Genomic DNA, 18,967 nt, shown 5'->3' with positions numbered 1-18,967 from the left:
AGAGAAGCCATCTTTATTTTAAGCCATTTAGGTTGGAGCCTGTGAGATATAAGAATATACCAATCCTGTAGAAAAGCTGCCTCTCTTGCTCCATAACAAGGAGATAAACACTGGGATACAGAATTTCAAAGCTGGAAAGAACTTTAAGGATTATCTAGTCCAAGCACAGCTGGAGAATCTAAGACCCAGAGAGGTCAAGTCATTCACCCAAGTTCATAGAAGAGACCACCAGCTGGGCAGAGTCAGAATCATCCTTCTCCACCTGAAATGCGCTATGCACAGACAGTGCTCAGTAACAAGTCACTGTATTGATGTCCTGTTCTTCAAGTGCTCTTTTCTCTTCAGTTCAGTCGCTCAGTCGTGTCCGACTCTTTGCGACCCCATGAATCGCAGCACGCCAGGCCTCCCTGTCCATCACCATCTCCCGGAGTTCACTCAGACTCACGTCCATCGAGTCAGTGATGCCATCCAGCCATCTCATCCTCTGTCGTCCCCTTCTCCTCTTGCCCCAATCCCTCCCAGCATCAGAGTCTTTTCCAATGAGTCAACTCTTCTCATGAGGTGGCCAAAGTACTGGAGTTTCAGCTTTAGCGTCATTCCTTCCAAAGAAATCCCAGGGCTGATCTCCTTCAGAATGGACTGGTTGGATCTCCTTGCAGTCCAAGGGACTCTCAAGAGTCTTCTCCAACAACACAGTTCAAAAGCATCCATTCTTCGGCGCTCAGCCTTCTTCACAGTCCAACTCTCACATCTCTTACCACATACTTTTTACTCTCTGCTCCCGGAAAGCCCAATGCCTGAGCTTGTGTGTGAAGGTTCATCTCCCACCCCTTCTCACCCACAGTCCTCCGCCTCAGAGGAAGCCCAGAAGTGGAGGAGAGTGAAGAACAAGCAGCCAGGCAGAACTCATTTTTCAGTTGTTTAAAGGGAAGCTCATGCTTTTCACACAGGCAGAGAGAGGCTTTACACAAAACCTTCCGAGTCAGCAGATGGACTCATGCACAAGACCACAGACGTGAACTTCTCCCTTTCACACCGGTGTGCCGCTTTCCCAGCAGATGGAAAACCAGTGCCAGTTTAATCGCATCACAACCGCATGCAAAAGCTAGAGAACTTTCATTCCTAAACAAACAGCAGAACAGAAATGAATCCTGGGATCAAAGTACAGCCAGTTAGTTCAGTGACACACAGACTATTAGTCATTGAAACAGCCCTGCCTTAAGGGAGCAGAGCAAAGGTGGAGATCTACCCTTCCAGAGGAAGACATTCACTACAAGGTTTCACAAGCCAGGTGTTTCACAATTGGGTATAATGAGGTACAGGTCAGAAGGGGATGGGGCAAGATGCCAGCTGTGTGGATAGAAAGTTCCTGCAAAGGGAACTTTACACAGGGGAACCCAGGACAGGTCTCAAGGAAAAACACAGCTTCAAAAGAGCCAAAGCAAGGTTCTTCGAATTAGACAAACCTGTTCCAGCAGGGACAAAGAGAGCTTCTAAAAGCGCTGCAAGGTTATGATTAATTTCTACAGCACCTGAGAACAGCGTCTAAATATTTACTCCCATCCCACAAGAAAGGCTAATGGGCTACTGTTTCAGCCTCCTATTTCATACCCCCCGCTACACTCCCCCGCCCAGTGACGTGTCACACTAAAACCTCCTATGGGAAGGACAGAGTGCTAGCTTTGTGACTGGCTCCAGCTTTCAACGTGGCACAGATGCCAGGAGCACACAGAAGAAATGGCACACAAAAGCAATGATCACAAAGCAACCAGGAAATTCACCTGCTGGGCTTCCTGCAATGTCGCAGAGCTTCAAATATCTGAGTTGAGAGGATAAAGGTGACTTTCAAAAAATGAAACAGGAAAAAGAGTATGACCTGAACATGCATGACTAGGATAGTGTTCACGATGCCCACAGAACACGCTCTACCCCATTCACCAAACGACATCATTCTGCACCCAACCCAGTCGAGAGTGCGGATTGGAAAGAGATGAGAAAAAGATGATCCTGGGGACAAGTGTAAAGTAATTCAACCCAAAACCAAAATTTTTGTGGGTAGGAAGATAAATTAGGAGTCTGGAATTAAGATATACACACTACTATAGATAAGATAGATAAACAACAAGGACCTACTGTATAGCACAGGGAACTATATTTAATATCTTTTAATAACCTATAATGAAAAAGAATGTGTATACACACACACGTATGTGTGAGTGTCTGTGTGTGTACCTCAATCATTTTGCGGTGCATCTGAAACTAACACAATGTTGCAGATTATACTCCAAAAACAATGGTTCCAGAAGCACAGACACTACGCAGCAGATGCTGAGCATCAGGTAACAGGGAAACGTGGAACACGGCCCCTGTCCTTATGGAACCCACAGTCGAAAGAGAGCCTTGTAAAACAAAAGCAAAAACCAGTGGCTGTTATCCCCTTTCCACCACAGTAGGGCTTCTAATCCTTCTTCCCATTGGACTGAGTTTAAGTGAAGGAGGCCTGTATGAACAACATAAGATGCTGATCAATGGCTCGACAGAACAGTTCCACATATCAAGTACATAAATGTGCAAAGTGCATGTCAGATATGAAAATATAACTTGGCCCATCTTGCTATGATCATGTCCTGTAAATCTGTTCCTTATGGTTAAGCCTGGATTCTCCCCAGCTCTCTGCTCCCGTCTCAAATGTCCACTACAATGAGGCAGTTCAAAACAACAGCCCCCACAGCAAGGCCGTCTCCACAGGGGCTCAACCGGAGAACCCTCTGACAACTCCTTAAAATTAGAAGGCACACATCACTACTCAACTCTGAACACATAAATAACCCATCAGTCCAACAGCAACACCAAAATTCACACTGTCTCGTTATAAAAAATTTTATAATCCTGACAATTTAAGACCCAAATGTCCAACAACTGGGCAAGAATTAAGTAATGATATATTCAAACAGTGGAGTACAATAAAGGCATTTAAACGTTTTTAATGTCAGGAAAAATGCTTAAGATAATATTAAGCAAAACAATAATGATATAAAATTCTATTACAGTAGTATAAGCTTAAGTATAAATAGGTGATAAGGATTATATGAAATATCTTCTACATTACTATACTTTTTCATACTTTCCAATGATTGCCATCACAAATATGAATAACTTTCATAATGAGAAGAAGATAGTTTTTCTTTTTTAGAGAAATAGCATTTAATGATGTTTACCTAATAAGCACAACTGGCCTGGGAATCTGTTCCTATCAATCCTTAATTTGAGTCACTTGTGTCAGATGCCTCTTCATAGACAAGGCTCAAAACCAAGTCAGAAGGCTCAGGGGAGCTGAGCTGGAATCTTCCTGATTCCAATGCTGTATTTAATGATGCTTCCTTTCTCTCACAGGAGAGCCAGGAATGTTAACACAACACTCACACCACCAGAAAGACCTCAAAATTCCCCTCAGTCTGAAACAGTTCCTCTAACTCATCTCCTGACATCTACCTTGGGCGAGACAAAGTTCCCAGTCCCTTAAAGCTATTCTCGCAATAAAAACGGTTTAGACACAGCAGAAGAGGCTGAGTCTTTTCATTCTTTCTTTTTCAAATCGGCTGTCACATTTCAAATGGTCTCCATTAAGTCCATTGTTTCCAGCTATTTTGAACACAAGCATCATGATTAGAATAGGACGTTTCCTTCCTCTTTCTCATCAGAGGCCTTGGGTCAGTTATAACCCAAGTGTAAAGTGTCAACATGAAGAGACACCAATGCCCCCTTCATCAACAGCACAGGATGGAAAATTCTGTAGGTAATTACTTTTTGAAGGCACTAGAACAAAAACCATCTAAATAATATTAAGACAATTTTAAACTCAAGACTTGAAACAGTAGAGAACTCGTTTCTAAATTTACACACATACACACACACACACACACACACACACAGAGGGGACTTCCACTAAGATAAGAAAAGAGGATTTAAACTCAAGACTTGAAACTGTAGAGAACTCATTTCTAAATTTACACACACACACACACACACACAGGGGACTTCCACTAAGATAAGAAAAGAAGAAGTTAAAATTCACTGTGTGTGCATTCAGGAAATAACACTGCAGGATTAGCATGTAAACCCACATCTCAAGATGTAAGCTCTGTGACAGAGGCATGGGGATATTTATGGACTTCCCATCACCAGCAACTGCCATGAAAGACAGTGTGGCTGTTTGCAATAGAGGGAAAGAAAAAGTGCTCTATTTCCACACATCTCTATGCAGGGACAGGCTTATCAGCTGCAGCTGAGAGTAGGTCTCTCCTCCTCCTGTATTTGCTCTATTATTTTCAGTACCTCATAAAATGGAAAAGGTTACATGTTTGTTCCTTGGGTGAGGAGAAATGACATGAAGCCTGAGGGATCCGGTTCTCGTTGCTTCTGATTAAGACAGTTCTTTTTGAAAGTTTTGACTTGAAATTAAGTAAGGATAAACAAAGCATTTTCCAAGTAGACTTATGAAATCCAGTACTTTCTAAATAAACCATATCCAACAGCTATTTAAAAAGCAAACCAGAATACCCATAGGAAATATACAAATGGGGAAAAGAGGGCTATGGTCAACAAAAATGGTCAGAAAGCTACTTAACATTATTTGAAAATGAGCAGCAACAATTAAATCCCAGCAACAGGCTGCAGAGGTGGGACCCCAGGGCAGGTTCCAGCCACACAAGAGGGCACATGGGGGCTCAGGGGAGTGATGCACAAACTGAAGACGACCACCAGGGTGACCTTACGCTGATGGGTGGCCACAGCTGAAGGCAGATTTGGCTCATCTCTGGGGTTTTCCACGGGGAAGAAACCTGCAGTTCAGCCATCAATGGACCAGCATCCACAAAGCCTGTGGGGGAAATACAGGATCCAGAAGAGTGGGGTAGGAAAGGAGAAAGTTTGGAAAATGGAAGAGTCAAATACAGTAGTGAAATATTGTAATTATTAAACATGAGGCTTCAAAAACACATAGGTGTACCTCTTAAGGTGAAAGGGACTGGCTGGGAAGAACTGGTACTCTGGGAAGAGATATGCTTTTTATAATACCAAATTACACTTCAATCACATGTGTGAATTATAGTAATACCTGCTATGAGGAAACTAAGTTTTGGAAAAGAAGAGAAAAACAATGAAACCTATGCAGTTTTTACCACTGGTAACTTTACTCAATGAGAGGTCCTTATCCATAGCTTCTGCAGGAAAATAACCACCTAAAAGCAAACATACTCACACTCCACTGAAAAACCATTGCTGGCCTAGTTCCACCAATTCCAATAATGTGGCAGGCGCCCAAAGGCAGGCGACCCGATTGACAAAAAAAGCACTTCTACAAAGTGCTCAACTTGTATCACATAACTCATTAAACACCTCATCATCAAGAAGGAAACTGGCAGCAATAACCTGAGAAGCCTTGTCTTTACAAGGAACAGCAGCACCCTTCTGAACAAGACAGAGTATTTTTCAGGTCCAGTATGGAAGACAGCAGCGAACTTCGGCAAACTTTGGGAGACGCTGAGGAACAGAGAGGCCTGGCAGACTTCAGTCCGTGGGGCGGCAGAGTCGGACACAGCTAGGCGGCTGAGCAACAGCAACACAGAAGACAGTACGTCGGGTGATCTCGCCACTCTCCCCCAGTGCTAACTGATCTAAGCTTGTTGAGGCAGGGGAACAGACAAAGCAATCAAACTATTTAGAGAGATACCCAACGCAAGGAAAATTGGCTCCAGCTTAACAATCAGAAAAGTCTAATCCGTACCATGTTTTAAGGCTGCAATCCTCAAAACTCTTTGCATATCTTAAGTGCTACCGACCAAGGTTTTAGTTGTGGATGGGACAAGCTCAGTGTATACACATCATGCCTAAAGCTTCCCAGAATCAGGGTGGGAACTTACTTTCCAAGTAACCAAATGATAAACTGCTCCTGGCAGAGAGGGAAAGTCAAATACAGATTCCACAGAAAGTTATGCATCCTAATTAAACAGGCAATGACTGAGTTGTTACATTACTTCCCAGGACTAATTATTGTTTTGGCAACAGTTAAGCTCCTTTAGAAGCATTGGCCTGAACACCCTTCTTATCCTTTGTCCAAAATAACTCAACTGTTCTCTTACAAGCAGAAAGAACCGCATCTTGGGGATTCAAGTGCCTTTGCCTGTCTCAATTTGGATCCTCCCCTTCCTCCACACTATCACGGGGAACTACATCTCCCAGGCTTCCCTGCCAACTAATTTCTTGGTAAGTTCCATCAATGGGAGGAACTGATAAGGAAAAGAGGCGGGAGAAGGGGGGAAGCCGGGGTAACACTCTCTGTCTTACTTGGTCCGAGCTCCAGCTGCCACCAGACAGCTCTTCTTTCCACTCGTTTTGGTCACTGCAGATGGCTCAGGCTTCTGGCCTTTGCTGGCATCAGCACCTTCTAATTTCCTTAGGACATAAGAGGTCCCAGGTGTTGCCAATCTCTGGGCTGTCTCACCAGCCCATTGACCTTCTTGGCCCTTTTATCACCTATGGAACCTAGTCCATATTAAAGTCTCTCTGCTTATATCTCCTATAGTGTTTTCTGTTTCTCTGAAGGGTCCCTGACTTTTAAATATATTTTAAAAACTTAGATTTCCTAAGAATTACACAAATATTCAGAAAAGTTATAAAGGATTTCTTTTAATAAGAAACAAAGGATTTGTATCATTCAAGCAAATATTTACTGAGAGCCTGATCTGTGCCCGACCATACTAGGTGCTGGGAATACTATATTGAACAAAACAGGCACAAAACTCCTGCCCTCATGCAGCTTACTTTCTAGTGAACTGCGGCAAATTACAATTTTAAGAAGTTAACTGTGAGAGGAATATTTCTTTAAAAATAGAGGAATTTGGTAAAAGTGAATTAACTTTAAGGGGTTCTACTCTACATAGACTTGGTTCCTACCTTTTCAGTGTGGTATGCTGAACTGTCACATTCCAGGGGCCAGTATAAAACTTCTTCAAAGTTAGTATCTACTTAAACTGGCAAATTGCTCAAACAAAAATATAACTGTGATAAGGATTTAGGCAGACACAATAATAAAAGTTAAGCACTGTATGCTTAAATGAAAAACACATGAGTGTTTGATGCAGATTCTTGCTGGGTATCTTTTTCATAGGAGCTATCACTTGGAGGAATTGAGCTTGAGTCTATTTAATGTCACTTTATCTCCTCCCTATGGCGCAGGTAGCTTCCAGTATCACATACCAAGCCAGCCACAATGCACATAACGAGTCAAGTGTTGTGGTCTCCAACTGCATGACATTATTTCCAAGACGGAATTTTTAGCCTGAACAGAAACAGACAATGACTCATGTGGTGAACAATTATATAGACAACTCTGCCCAAGAAAGCTGCCACCTACATACCACGATATCAGAGGAAAAATGCAGAAAGGTTGTTTTCTGATTTATTTAAAAGCAATAGATTTGCTGAAAGGTATACTGAGAGATGTGGCTGCAGCTGCCTGTTGTTTACACATCCAGCTTCCCAAGTGGCGCTCATGGTAAAGAATCCGCCTGCCAAATACAGGAGACACAAGAGATAAAGGTTCGATCCCTGGGTTGCGAAGATCCCCTGGAGAAGCAAAAGGTAACCCACTCCAGTATTCTGGCCTGGAAAATTCCATGGGCAGAGGAGCCTGGAGGGCTACAGTCCATGGGGTCGCAAAGAGTCAGACACAGCTGAACACACACACAAGCACTGAACAACCAAGGGCTTGCATAAAATACTCTTAGACTGCTTGAGTGTGAAAGCATGCTCAGCTTCAAAAATCCAAAGTCATCAACTCCAGAAACAGCATGACATCTGCGGCTGGCATCCCACTAGGCTTCTTTCAGATAAATGAATGTACTCATGAAGGGAGATCTAGTGGGCACAATACTCTGACCTTCCTTACTACTCAGCAATCAGAAAACATTTCATGTTTGCTATATTTACAACTCCATTTGAGTAGCAGGTGGACTTCCAGTACTGTGGGTTTCTTACATAACAGAGAGTCTAATGCATATTCATAATTTCAGTGCCACACAGCAAGTCAACTGCAGAGCTAATCTGACGTGTCTCTGCCTACCTTAGCCCTTGTCAATCCCCAACATGTAATGAGAATATACTAGAGAATCTCACACACACATCACAGCACGTCTTGGAGGCTTTGCACGTTCTTCTTCCTCGGCTTGGAATGAAAAGTCCCCTAAATTCACCTGACAGAATCATGCTTCTCATTTAAGACATAGCCTTCTCGTCTCTCTGAGCCATGACTTCCTAAGCAGACTTGCTTGCTTTCTTCAATGCTTTCATTTCTCCCTGTACACAATGCTACAGTGATAATTACTACATTGCATCATTTATCTGTTTACACATCTGCTTGCCCATTAGACTATAAAATCCCTGAGACCAAAGGCCCTATCTTTTAATCTACATGTCTTGGTAGTGTCTGACACAAAGCAGGTGCTTAAGAGCATTTCCTGAATGAATACATGCAGTGTGGGATTGCACTCTCAGAAGACAAGGCATTTTGTACTTTCTATCCCACTGCTGCCAGATGAAATTTAAAAGACAGAGAGAACTAATAGGAAAATGTCTCCCAAGGAACAGGTTGAATAAGTTGATATTAAAAGACAACCTAGGGACTTCCCTGGTGGTCCAGTGGTTAAGAATCTGCCTTGCAGTGCAGGGGATGCAGGTTCAATCCCTTGTCAGGGAACTAAGATCCCACATGCCGCATAGCACCTAAGCCTGTGAACTACAGCCAAGATCTGGTGTGCCTCAACCAAGACCCTACGCAACCAAATAAATAAATAAAATAAAATAAATGACAACCTAACAGGGACTTTAATTACTGTCAGTAAAACTCTGTCAGCCTAACTACAATGGTCAGAGTTAAGGTGCATGAGCTGTAAAAGGACTGAGAGTTATTTGATCTTGGCTGGAGAAGGGTGTCTAACTAGAGATGGAAGGAAAATACCTTCTACTGTCCAGGTCTGCGGCAATTAAGAAAAAAATCTCTTAAAAGGTGCCACAGATACAGCTAAAATAATTTAAAAATGATAGCAATGTTCATGTTCTTAGGAATGATATTCAGCAAGCAATGATTTAGCTATTGACAGAAAAAAAAAAGTAAAGCAAAACTAGAGATGAATCTACCAGAGTTAGAATCAAATATAGGAAATGGTTTTGGCTTAAAAACTAGGTGAGTTTTCTATTTAGTGAGTTATTCAGTGAGTCATTCTAACTGTGGCTTCCAGTAACTAGGGTATTTAAGGGAATAAAGTCTGAAAGTGGAATGAATGAATAAAATTAAGATGAAATAAATGAGTTCAGCAATAGTAATGATAAATAGTGCTTACATGTGTGTAACACTTTAGTTTACAAGGCATTTTTATTTTTCAAATGAGGAAAGTTAAACTGAGAAAGTTAGGTGGTATGCTAAAGGTCCCAAAGCTAAAATAAGCAGAATAACAGAGTTTAATTGGATGTTCCAACATCAAAGGGCTTCCCTGATAGGTCAGTTGATAAAGAATCTGCCTGCACTGCAGGAGACCCCAGTTCGATTCCTGAGTCAGGAAGATCTCCTGGAGAAAGGATAGGCTACCCACTCCAGTATTCTTGGGTTTCCCTTGTGGCTCAGCTGGTAAAGAATCCATCCGGAATGCACGGGGAACCTAGGTTCAATCCCTGGGTTGGGAAGATTCCCCTGGAGAAGGGAAAGGCTACCCACTCCAGTATTCTGGCCTGGAAAATTCCATGGACGGCACAGTCTACGGGGTCACAGAGAGTCAGACGTGACTTTTACTTTCCAACAGAAGTCTACAGCTCTGGGACTTCCTTGGTGGTCCTTCCATTGGAAGTCCTTCCATTGGAAGAATCTGTCTTCCGATGCAGGGGATGTGGGTTTGATCCCTGGTTGGAGAACTAAGATCCCACATGCCTTGGGGCAACTAAGATCTGAAGAGGTCAAAAATAAATAAATACATATTTTTAAAAGTCTACAGCTCTGATTCTTTGAACCTGAAAGGTGAGCTTACAGGTGCTATGGACGGGGGCTAGGACACTGTCTAAGATGACTTCAATGAGAGCAGATGTTTCCAAATCATGCATATCTTTCAACTTTATACCCTGAGAGAATGGGGACACTCCTTACTGTGCATGGAGAGGGAATCTCCATGCCCTTCATGTTGTACACTTGATTGAAAAAGTGAAAGGTTGGGACTTCCCTGATGGTCCAGAGATTAAAAATCTGCCGCTAATGCAGGGATGCAGGTTCAATCCCTGGTCAGGGAACAAAGATCCCGTATGCTGCAGGGCAACGAAACCTGCGTGCTCCAACTACTGGACCCACTGCAACTACTCAGCCCAAGCACCACGATGAAAGATCCCGTGAGCTGCAACTAAGACCTGACACAGCCAAAAAAAAAACAAATAAGTAAATATTAAAGAAGAAAAAGAACGCAGGGTGCCATGGACTTTGGGTAACATGCTATTATTTGCATAAAAGCACTGAAAAGGAATATATTTAAATGAAATTGTCTATGTATGTATCATCTCTTAAAAGTCACATAATAAATTACCTCCAGAAGCACTGGGAAAAGCTGGTTAAGGGATCAGGGACAGGAAAACAACTTTTCACTGAATATATTCCCTTTTGAACTTTTTGAATTTTGAACCACATAAAAGTGGTTTTTCAAAAAGGAAATCTGAATTTAAGAACACGTACTAGGAGTTGGAACAAAGGCAGTGGCCAGGAGATTTGAAGTGAAACATTTCCGAGATGGAGCGTAGGAGAAGAACAGAGCAGTAAAAAGATATTACAAACTTTTTGTCAGACTCCAGAATTCTATGTGGTATTTCACAGTTGAAAGTAAATATTCCTCAAGACCATCAAATTTCTTCCGTTCTAATTCTTTTCTCATTAAACAGCTCTCATTTTTTTCACAAACCTTGATACTGAGAAAGGAACATCCCAACAATGGACATAAGTATTCAGGACATCAGAAAGGTAGATCCTTTCATGGTAAATAGGACAGTGTCTGGAGAAGGCAATGGTACCCCACTCCAGTACTCCTGCCCGGAAAATCCCATGGACGGAGGAGCCTGGTGGGCTGCGGTCCATGGGGTCACTAAGAGTCAGACACGACTGAGCAACTTCACTTTCACTTTTCACTTTCATGCATTGGAGAAGGAAATGGCAACCCATTCCAGCTGTTCTTGCCTGGAGAATCCCAGGGACAGCGGAGCCAGGTGGGCTACCATCTATGGGGTCACACAGAGTCGGACATGACTAACGCGACTTAGCAGCAGCAGCAGCAGCAGGATAGTGTCCAGTCTAAACCACTCTCTGAAGAGGCTGATTAGGAGTTATTCCAGGCATACAGACAAAATATGGAACTGCAGAGCTACAGACTAAACCTCCAAAAATGGGACCTGGCCTCAACAAGGTGGAGCTAAACATATCTGAAATTTTCAGTATGTTTGTTCTCTTTTCTACCACAACTTCAGTCAGCCCAAAATTTTACCCTAAAGGCCACAGTAAGTTAAAGGCTTTGGGTGACGAAACATCTTTCAGCCTAAAGCAAGTTGAAGCATTTGTTTTAAAGGTAGTACCAAAGTGGCCTCCATTCCCACATAAATTATTTCAATGCCTTAGAGGTAACTTGCGAGTCTTATGCTCAAGAGAGTTAAAAACAAAACCAAAAAACCCAGAACCAACATAACTTATACTACACAAAGAGAACACAGGTTTATTCTCTATTCTGATATTCAAATTATGTATCTTATAATATCATTCTTAAATCAGGATAAGAATTTTTTTTTAAGAATTACTGCCAGAGTTATTTTGAAACATTACAAAAATACCTGTTCATAGGTCTGCAGTTCAGGGTTACATCATCTGATTTTATGTTAACGGATTAGTAAGCAATCACTCACCAGGTCCTACACAATCAAGCTCTCAATTTTCTAAGTAAGAAAGGACATGAGACTTACAGATAAATACCCAAGTACAAACCTCATTTTAGCCTATGGCTTTAAAATTCCTCCTCCCACTAAATGTGTTTTTTACCAGAGCTAAGAGATAACTTAATCTACGGATTCAAGTGTCTCTTCCTTCCACGATCTGACATCTGTCCACGTGACCATTACGACAACCACAGTCAGGAAAAAGGAGCGGGAAAATGAATGGGAGGAGTTCAAACAGTAGAAGGCGCTAGCTAACTCATAAACTGCGAAAACTGAGGCCACAAATATCTTGCTGACCTGAACTGAACGATGACTGACTGACACATTGTCATCTCATTTTTAATAGAATGGCCAAGTCACTGAAGCCACCAAGCCAAAATGTAAAGCTAATTTGTGAAAATAAATCATTTCAGGACCCAGGATTCTACTATCAAAAGCAGTTAATAAAGTTTACAGGCCAGCAGTTACCATCTCTCATTAAGAATGAACTGACTAATGTTTTATTACCTGATCCCCAGTAATTCTGTTGATAAAGAGCAACAGAAAATTTGGAGGTGATGAATCAACCTCTCTTCTATGTGCTATGTTTTATTGGAATATGAGTAAATACAAGAGTGGTATGGGAAGTGGGGGATAGGGGTGGTACCGATTATAAAAATGGAATCTGACTCCCCAAACGGAGCAGTGCTCACTCAGTGGGTTGCTTCACTGTAACTCAAGATCTGTCAACTGAGGACACAAGGGAATTTGAGTCAACCCAAAGAGATATACTCCCAAATTTTAAGCCAAATCTCCCCATAGAGCTAGCAGCAGATCTCATGAGAGTCAACTATAAGAAATTAACCTACTCAACATAAACTGATTCTACAGTATTTTTTAAAATGAATTCTTGCCACTGCAAAAATTCAGGAAAGAAGTCGGGGGAATCCACTTTCCTAATGGCACATGCCATTTACCCATTGGTAAAGGGCACTAAAATATACTACCAGGGGTCCAAATCAATGTCTCTCTCCCCCATCTCCTTACATAACCTTACTTCTGCAAAATAAAAGGTAATTAAGTAAAAGTATCAATTAAGCACGTAATTCCTTTCTCAATACTGATAAAGACAAATATATTTGAATCTTTGTTGTGTACTATATGCCCAACATGCTATACGACAAACAATCCAGGTGAATTCACTGCGTTATGAACAAAAGTAAATTAGCAATAGCTCCCAAACCAAAAAAGGAATTTTCCCAACTCCAATTTATATTCCAAAGAATTCAGAAAGAAAATAAGGAAACAAAATATTTGTAATCTATCAATCTCAAGTGCAAATATTTCACTAATAAGCAAGCTTTGGTAGCACACCAATTTGTAACTGTACCAAATCATGAATCTTTGAGGGCACAGAAAACAAAGACTCTGCCATGATCATATCTCATCTTTAGAAGGATCATCGCCATGGAAGTAACAAATTCGATGCAGCCCTCGTTTCCTTCTCTGCACTGATTAAGCCCGATCCTGCACTACAGCCACAATCTGCTAGTTCCTGCCACCACACACACATCAGGCCTCCAGCACACTCCACAAGCCAGGGCTAGACTGTCTAGAAATCCGCACTGTGTCACTGCATAAGCCAGGTCCCCCCTCCACACATCCTGGAAGAGGAAAGCCACCTAAGCACTCTGTCAGATCTCAGCAAGGCTGTAAAAATGACAGAAGGAACTGCTAACCAAATAGCAGGCAGCCACGCTCACCACCTTTAAAAACCATTTAAGCAGTTTTCCTCCCCGTCATCTCACTTCCCTCTCCTCCCCACCCCCTCCCCGCCCCGCTGCAGTTCACCCCCAGCTTTGCAAGCGGAAGGCTGCGAGCTGCACTGACCGTCGGCGCAGAACTCATTCAGAGCCCTGAAATGTAGACATTCTCACCTGCACACACCATGCCACTTCCCCCAACCCCGACCATCCCCGCCCCCGCCCCCCACCCCAGCCTCAACCACACACACTCGCCCTCTCAACCTCTCCCCACACCAATCCCGGCGCCCCAGAACACCTAGCAGCCTCCTCAATGAGGGAAGCACGCGTTACCATTTAGACGGTCGGGGCCCCCTAAGCTCTAGAGACCTCCCCCCTCCCCACACAGGTCGCCTCCCCCGTGTCGCCCGGAGGCTGGACCCCTCGCCCGCAAGGAAGGATGCGCTACCTTTAGACTGGCAGTCCGCACAAAACTTGTTATCCTCCTCCAGCAGCAGGTTGGCCAGGACCGCCTGGTACCGATCCACGTCCTTCACCGATTTGCCCGTCATGGCCAGGGTGCCGGCGGGGGCAGAGGGCGACGCGCCCTCCTAGCCCCCAGAAACCCCTGCCTCAGTCCGGAGGTGAGGACTCCCGGTCCCCGGCCCAGGGCACCTCCTGAGAACGCGGGAGCCCTCTCCCCCTGCCCAGTCCAGCGCCCCTTCTCCAGTCAGCCGCGCCTGCCCCCCAACTCTGCAGCCCCCTCAGGGCGGCGCCCCCTGGCGGGCTTAGGGAAAGGCCCAGGTCCCAACAAGGCTGTCGGACCAGGCAGGGACCCTCGGCCCAGGCAACAGGGACGCTCGAGCCTCCTGCTTTTGCCGGGCGCAGAGACGACCCCCGGGCCTGCCTGTCAGCGGGCTACGGCTCCCGCGCCTCGGTTTCCCTGGCAGCTGCCGCCTGCTCTGCCACCACCTCGGCCGCCTACTTCCGGCAGCTCTTCCTCTCCTCCTCCACCCAGCCCAGCCCGCGCATGCGCCCCGCCCCCACCGCTCCGGACTGGGCTCTTCCCTCCGCTCCGCTTCTCAAGAACCAATCCGGGCAGAAGCGAGGGGTGGGGCTTGGATGGGGCGGAGGGAGGATTGGGCACGCCCCCTGCATGTCCTTGGAAAAGAATGAATGGAGCAGGCGGAGAGCGGGTGGAGGGAGTGGAGGAAAGTGAAGGGAAACAACAAATAACTGAGCTCTTACTACGTGCCAGGCACTGTGCTGAGCGCTTTCTATGAATGATCCCAACATTATCCCCCAAACCTCTCTATGAGTTAAAATTTTACCATCCTTATGTAACCTTTGGGTTGTGAATGCTCCAAAGCTTATTCTTTCCTTCAACAGCCAAATAGAAGAGTCCTACCTTCTAAACCTCTTAACAGAGGTCCAAAGCTATGGTTTTCCAATAGTCATTATGTATATGCGAGTTGGACCATAAAAAAGGCTGCGAGCCGAAGAATTGATGCTTTCCAACTGTGGTGCTGGATAAGACTCTTAAGTGTCCCTTGGACAGCGAGAAAATCAAACCAGTCAATCCTGAAGGAAATCAACGCTGAATATTCATTGGAAGGACTGATGTTGAAGCTGAAACTTCAATACTTCGGTCACATGATGCGAAGATCCGACTTATTGGAAAAGATCCTGATGCTGGGTAAGATTGAGGGCAGGAGAAGTGGGTGACAGAGGATGTGATGGTTGAATGACATCACCAACTCAATGGACATGAGTTCAGCAAACTCCTGGAGATGGTGAAAGGGAAGCTTGGCGTGCTGCAGCCCATGGGGTCACAAAGAGTCAGACACAATGTAGTGACTGAATAACAACAACCTCCTAACACAAAATAAGGGAACATCAATCACAACCTCCCCCTGGTCACCTCTCACTTGGTATGCCTGCTCCTGCTGAATTCTGGGTTTCTCTGTTCATGAGGTCTCCTCTTATGATTATTGACATCTTTGGACATTTTTTGCCTAAACACTTTCTTGTTTAATTCCTCAGTTCTCCCAAAATAGTGCAGTTTTGTGCAAAAGACCTTTACTGAAAGTTATTTGGAGAGGTGAGATGGAGAGGAGGGGCTATTACAGTAAAACACAAGAATAGATAACTAATTAAAATGGTTATTAAACATCATTGTCTAAAACCACCCTTACTACAGAGTGGCTTAAGTACAGAATTTCTCAATGGCTGTCCTTTTCTTTAGGGAACCACCTGCCATCTGGCAGATGTTTTCGTTCACTCATTCATTCTTTTAATCACCTAATAAATTGTTACTGAGAAACTTCTAAGTATGAGGCACTGTCCTGGGGCGGGTGAGAGGGAACAATGTGATTCAGTTAATGGTTTTAAGAAGTCAGTCTGGCTGCTATGGGAAGAGTGGATTTGGGAAGCTGGTAAGACCAGATGTTCAGAGTTATCTCTAGTCAAATTTTCCTCCATCTCTTTGCTTCCCTGATGGCTCAGTGGTAAAGAATCCATTTGCAATCCAGGAGACACAGTTTCAGTCCCTGGGTTGGGGAGATTCCCTGGAGAAGGAAATGGCAACCCACTCTAATATTCTTGCCCAGGAAATCCCATGGACAGAGGAGCGTAGTGGGCTACAGTCCATGGGGTTGCAAGAGTCAGGCACAACTTAGTGACTAAACTACCACACCATCTCATTACTTTCCCCTCAAAGCAAAACTTTCATCAGAAAAAAACTAAAATTTTCTGTTACTGTATTAATCAAAACAATCTGATTCTCTATCTAAATGTCTTTCCTTCTAAAGATTTGATTTTCATAAACACAGAAGTTCATTAAGGTATTTTTCCTAAACAAATTCTCAGTTCTTTCTCTAGAAGGAATTCTGCCTTCCTCTGAAGCTAATATTCTCAACCTATATCCTATTTGTAATAATTTTTCTTACATTAACTTACTTAGATTTTCTTACTTTAACACTTATTTTACTAATGAGCAAACGGAGACTTAGAATAATAAACTCCTTCATCTAGGGAGTAGTAGAGCTGGGATTTTTAACCTAGATCTCTATGATCCCACAGCCTTAGTACTGTCAGAGTTTTTGCTTATGTTATCTATCATAATCCAGAGAAAGCCCCAACAGGATAAGTAATAATATTAACATAACAATTTTTCAAAAAAATGATGAAACAGAGTCTCAAACAGATGAAAGAAAGGCTCAGGCTTACCCAGTAAATTGTAATCACTGTGCCTTAGTTCAAATACTCATCTTTATCCCAACACTATGCAAATAAACTTTTTGCCTTAGTCTAATTTTAGTTAATTTGATCCTTCCCTGTACTCTTTGGAGTAGCTGCTGCTACTGCTGCTGCTAAGTTGCGTCAGTCGTGTCCAACTCTGCGAGACCCCATGACGGCAGCCCACCAGGCTCCACCGTCCCTGGGATCCTCCAGGCAAGTTTTTCTTGGGCTGCAGTCCGTAGAGTCACAAAGAGTGGGACATGACTTGTCCCACTCTTTGTGACTCTACGGACTGCAGCCCAAGAAAAGAAAATCTATTACTGCTTCTACTTTCCCCCTTCCATTTGGCATGAAGTGATGGGACCAAATGCCATGCTCTTAGTTTTTTGAATGTTGAGTTTTAAGCCAGCTTTTTCACTCTCCTCTTTTACCCTCAAGAGCCTCTTTAGTTCCTCTTCACTTTCTGCCATTGGAGTGGTATGATCTGTGTATCTGAGGTTGTTGATATTTCTCCCAGCAGTCTTGATTCCAACTTGTGATTCATCCAGTCTGGCATTTCACTTAACGTACTCTGCATATAAGTTAAATAAGCAGGATGACTCTATGGCGAGAGCTTTCTAAATGGCAAATCTGGTTGACTGTCTCCTGCTTAAAAACCCGTTAGTGCCTCTCATGATGTATGGCAACACTTCTCAAAATTTCCCATCTTGAGAGAGATTGTCTAGTCTAGTAGTTAAGCACACAGATTATGGGACCAGAATGACTGGGTTTGAATCCTGAGCTTTACCACTTAGTATCTACATGACTTCTACCGGGTAACTTAACCTCTCTGTGCCTCAGTTGTTTCATCTACTAAATGTGAACGATAGTGATATTAAACACCTCTTTCATAGGATTTTTGTGACACTTAACTGAGATAACACCTGTAATATATTTAGAATAGCTCTTGGCACACAGTGAGTGATAGACAATCAATGCTCTTCACCAAATATTTCTCGCCTTCTGCCTTCTGGGCGCATGGTAGGATTTTATTTCCTGGCTCTCTTACTGTTGGATGTGGCCAATGAGTTTGAGCAGAAAGGTTATGTGTCCCTTCATGCTTTAAGCATTTAATCGCTGCTTTGAGACTCCTCAGATTCTCTTTCCCTCTGACATGGAAACTATCAACGTTCAAGATGGCGTTTGTCTTAGTACCATAACAGAATACCATAGACTGGGAGGCTTATAAACAGAAATGTATTTCTCATAGCTCTGGAGACTGGGAAGTAAAAGATCAAGGTGCTGAAAGTTTCTGTGAGAGTCCACTTCCTGGTTCACAGCAGGGGATGTAACACTGAGTCCTCATAAGGTGGAAGGGGCAATAGAGCTCTCCGGGTTCTTTTTATAAGGGCACTGATGGACAGGGAGGCCTGGCGTGCTGCAATTCATGGGGTCACAAAGAGTTGGACACGACTGAGTGACTGAACTGAACTGAACTGAACTGAATCTCATTCATGGGGCTTTCCAGGTGATGCTAGTGGTAAAGAACCTGTCTGCCAATGCTGGAGACGTAAGAGACGCTGGATTGGGAAGATCCTCTGGAGGAGGGCATGGCAACCCTCTCTAGTATTCTTGCCTGGAGGATCACGTGGACAGAGGAACCTAGAGGGCTACAGTCCATAGGACGCAAAGAGTCGGACATGGCTGAAGTGACTTTGCATCCATGCACAATCTCATTCATGAGGACTCCACCCTCATGACCTGATCCCTTTTCAAAGGCTGAACTTCCTAATACAATCACATTAGGGGGCAGGATCTTAATATATGCATTTGGGGAATTATGGACTTATAACATTCAGTCCCTAACAGTGGTTGTTCTATTATTCTAAATTCCCCAGTAGCTATAAGTGAGAGCTCTCTGCCAACCCATAAAGGATATGTAGCGTGGGCAAGAAATTAGCCTTCTTTGTGTTAAGCCACTGAACTTTGTGTACTCTACCCCAATTGATACACCAAACATG

The 18,967-nt window shown here is 43.5% G+C and overlaps 1 protein-coding gene across 2 annotated transcripts in view; it reads right to left on the bottom strand.

Moving 5' to 3' along the window:
- Positions 1 to 14,833, bottom strand: part of SMAP2 (small ArfGAP2) — a 48,650-nt gene extending 33,817 nt beyond the window's left edge. The window contains exon 1 of one of the 2 annotated variants that reach the window (XM_069587301.1): positions 14,197 to 14,833. In XM_069587301.1, the coding sequence (XP_069443402.1) occupies positions 14,197 to 14,299 (103 nt within the window). In that variant the 5' untranslated portion in view covers positions 14,300 to 14,833. The remainder of the gene's footprint in view (positions 1 to 14,196) is intronic. The other variant, XM_069587306.1, reaches the window with a different exon arrangement.
- Positions 14,834 to 18,967: the final 4,134 nt, after the last annotated feature.

This window comes from Ovis canadensis, chromosome 1, assembly GCF_042477335.2.
Source record: "Ovis canadensis isolate MfBH-ARS-UI-01 breed Bighorn chromosome 1, ARS-UI_OviCan_v2, whole genome shotgun sequence".
Taxonomy (NCBI): Eukaryota; Metazoa; Chordata; class Mammalia; order Artiodactyla; family Bovidae; genus Ovis; species Ovis canadensis.
Note: the sequence above shows the minus strand (reverse complement) of the source record. Positions and strands in the feature narration are given on the sequence as shown.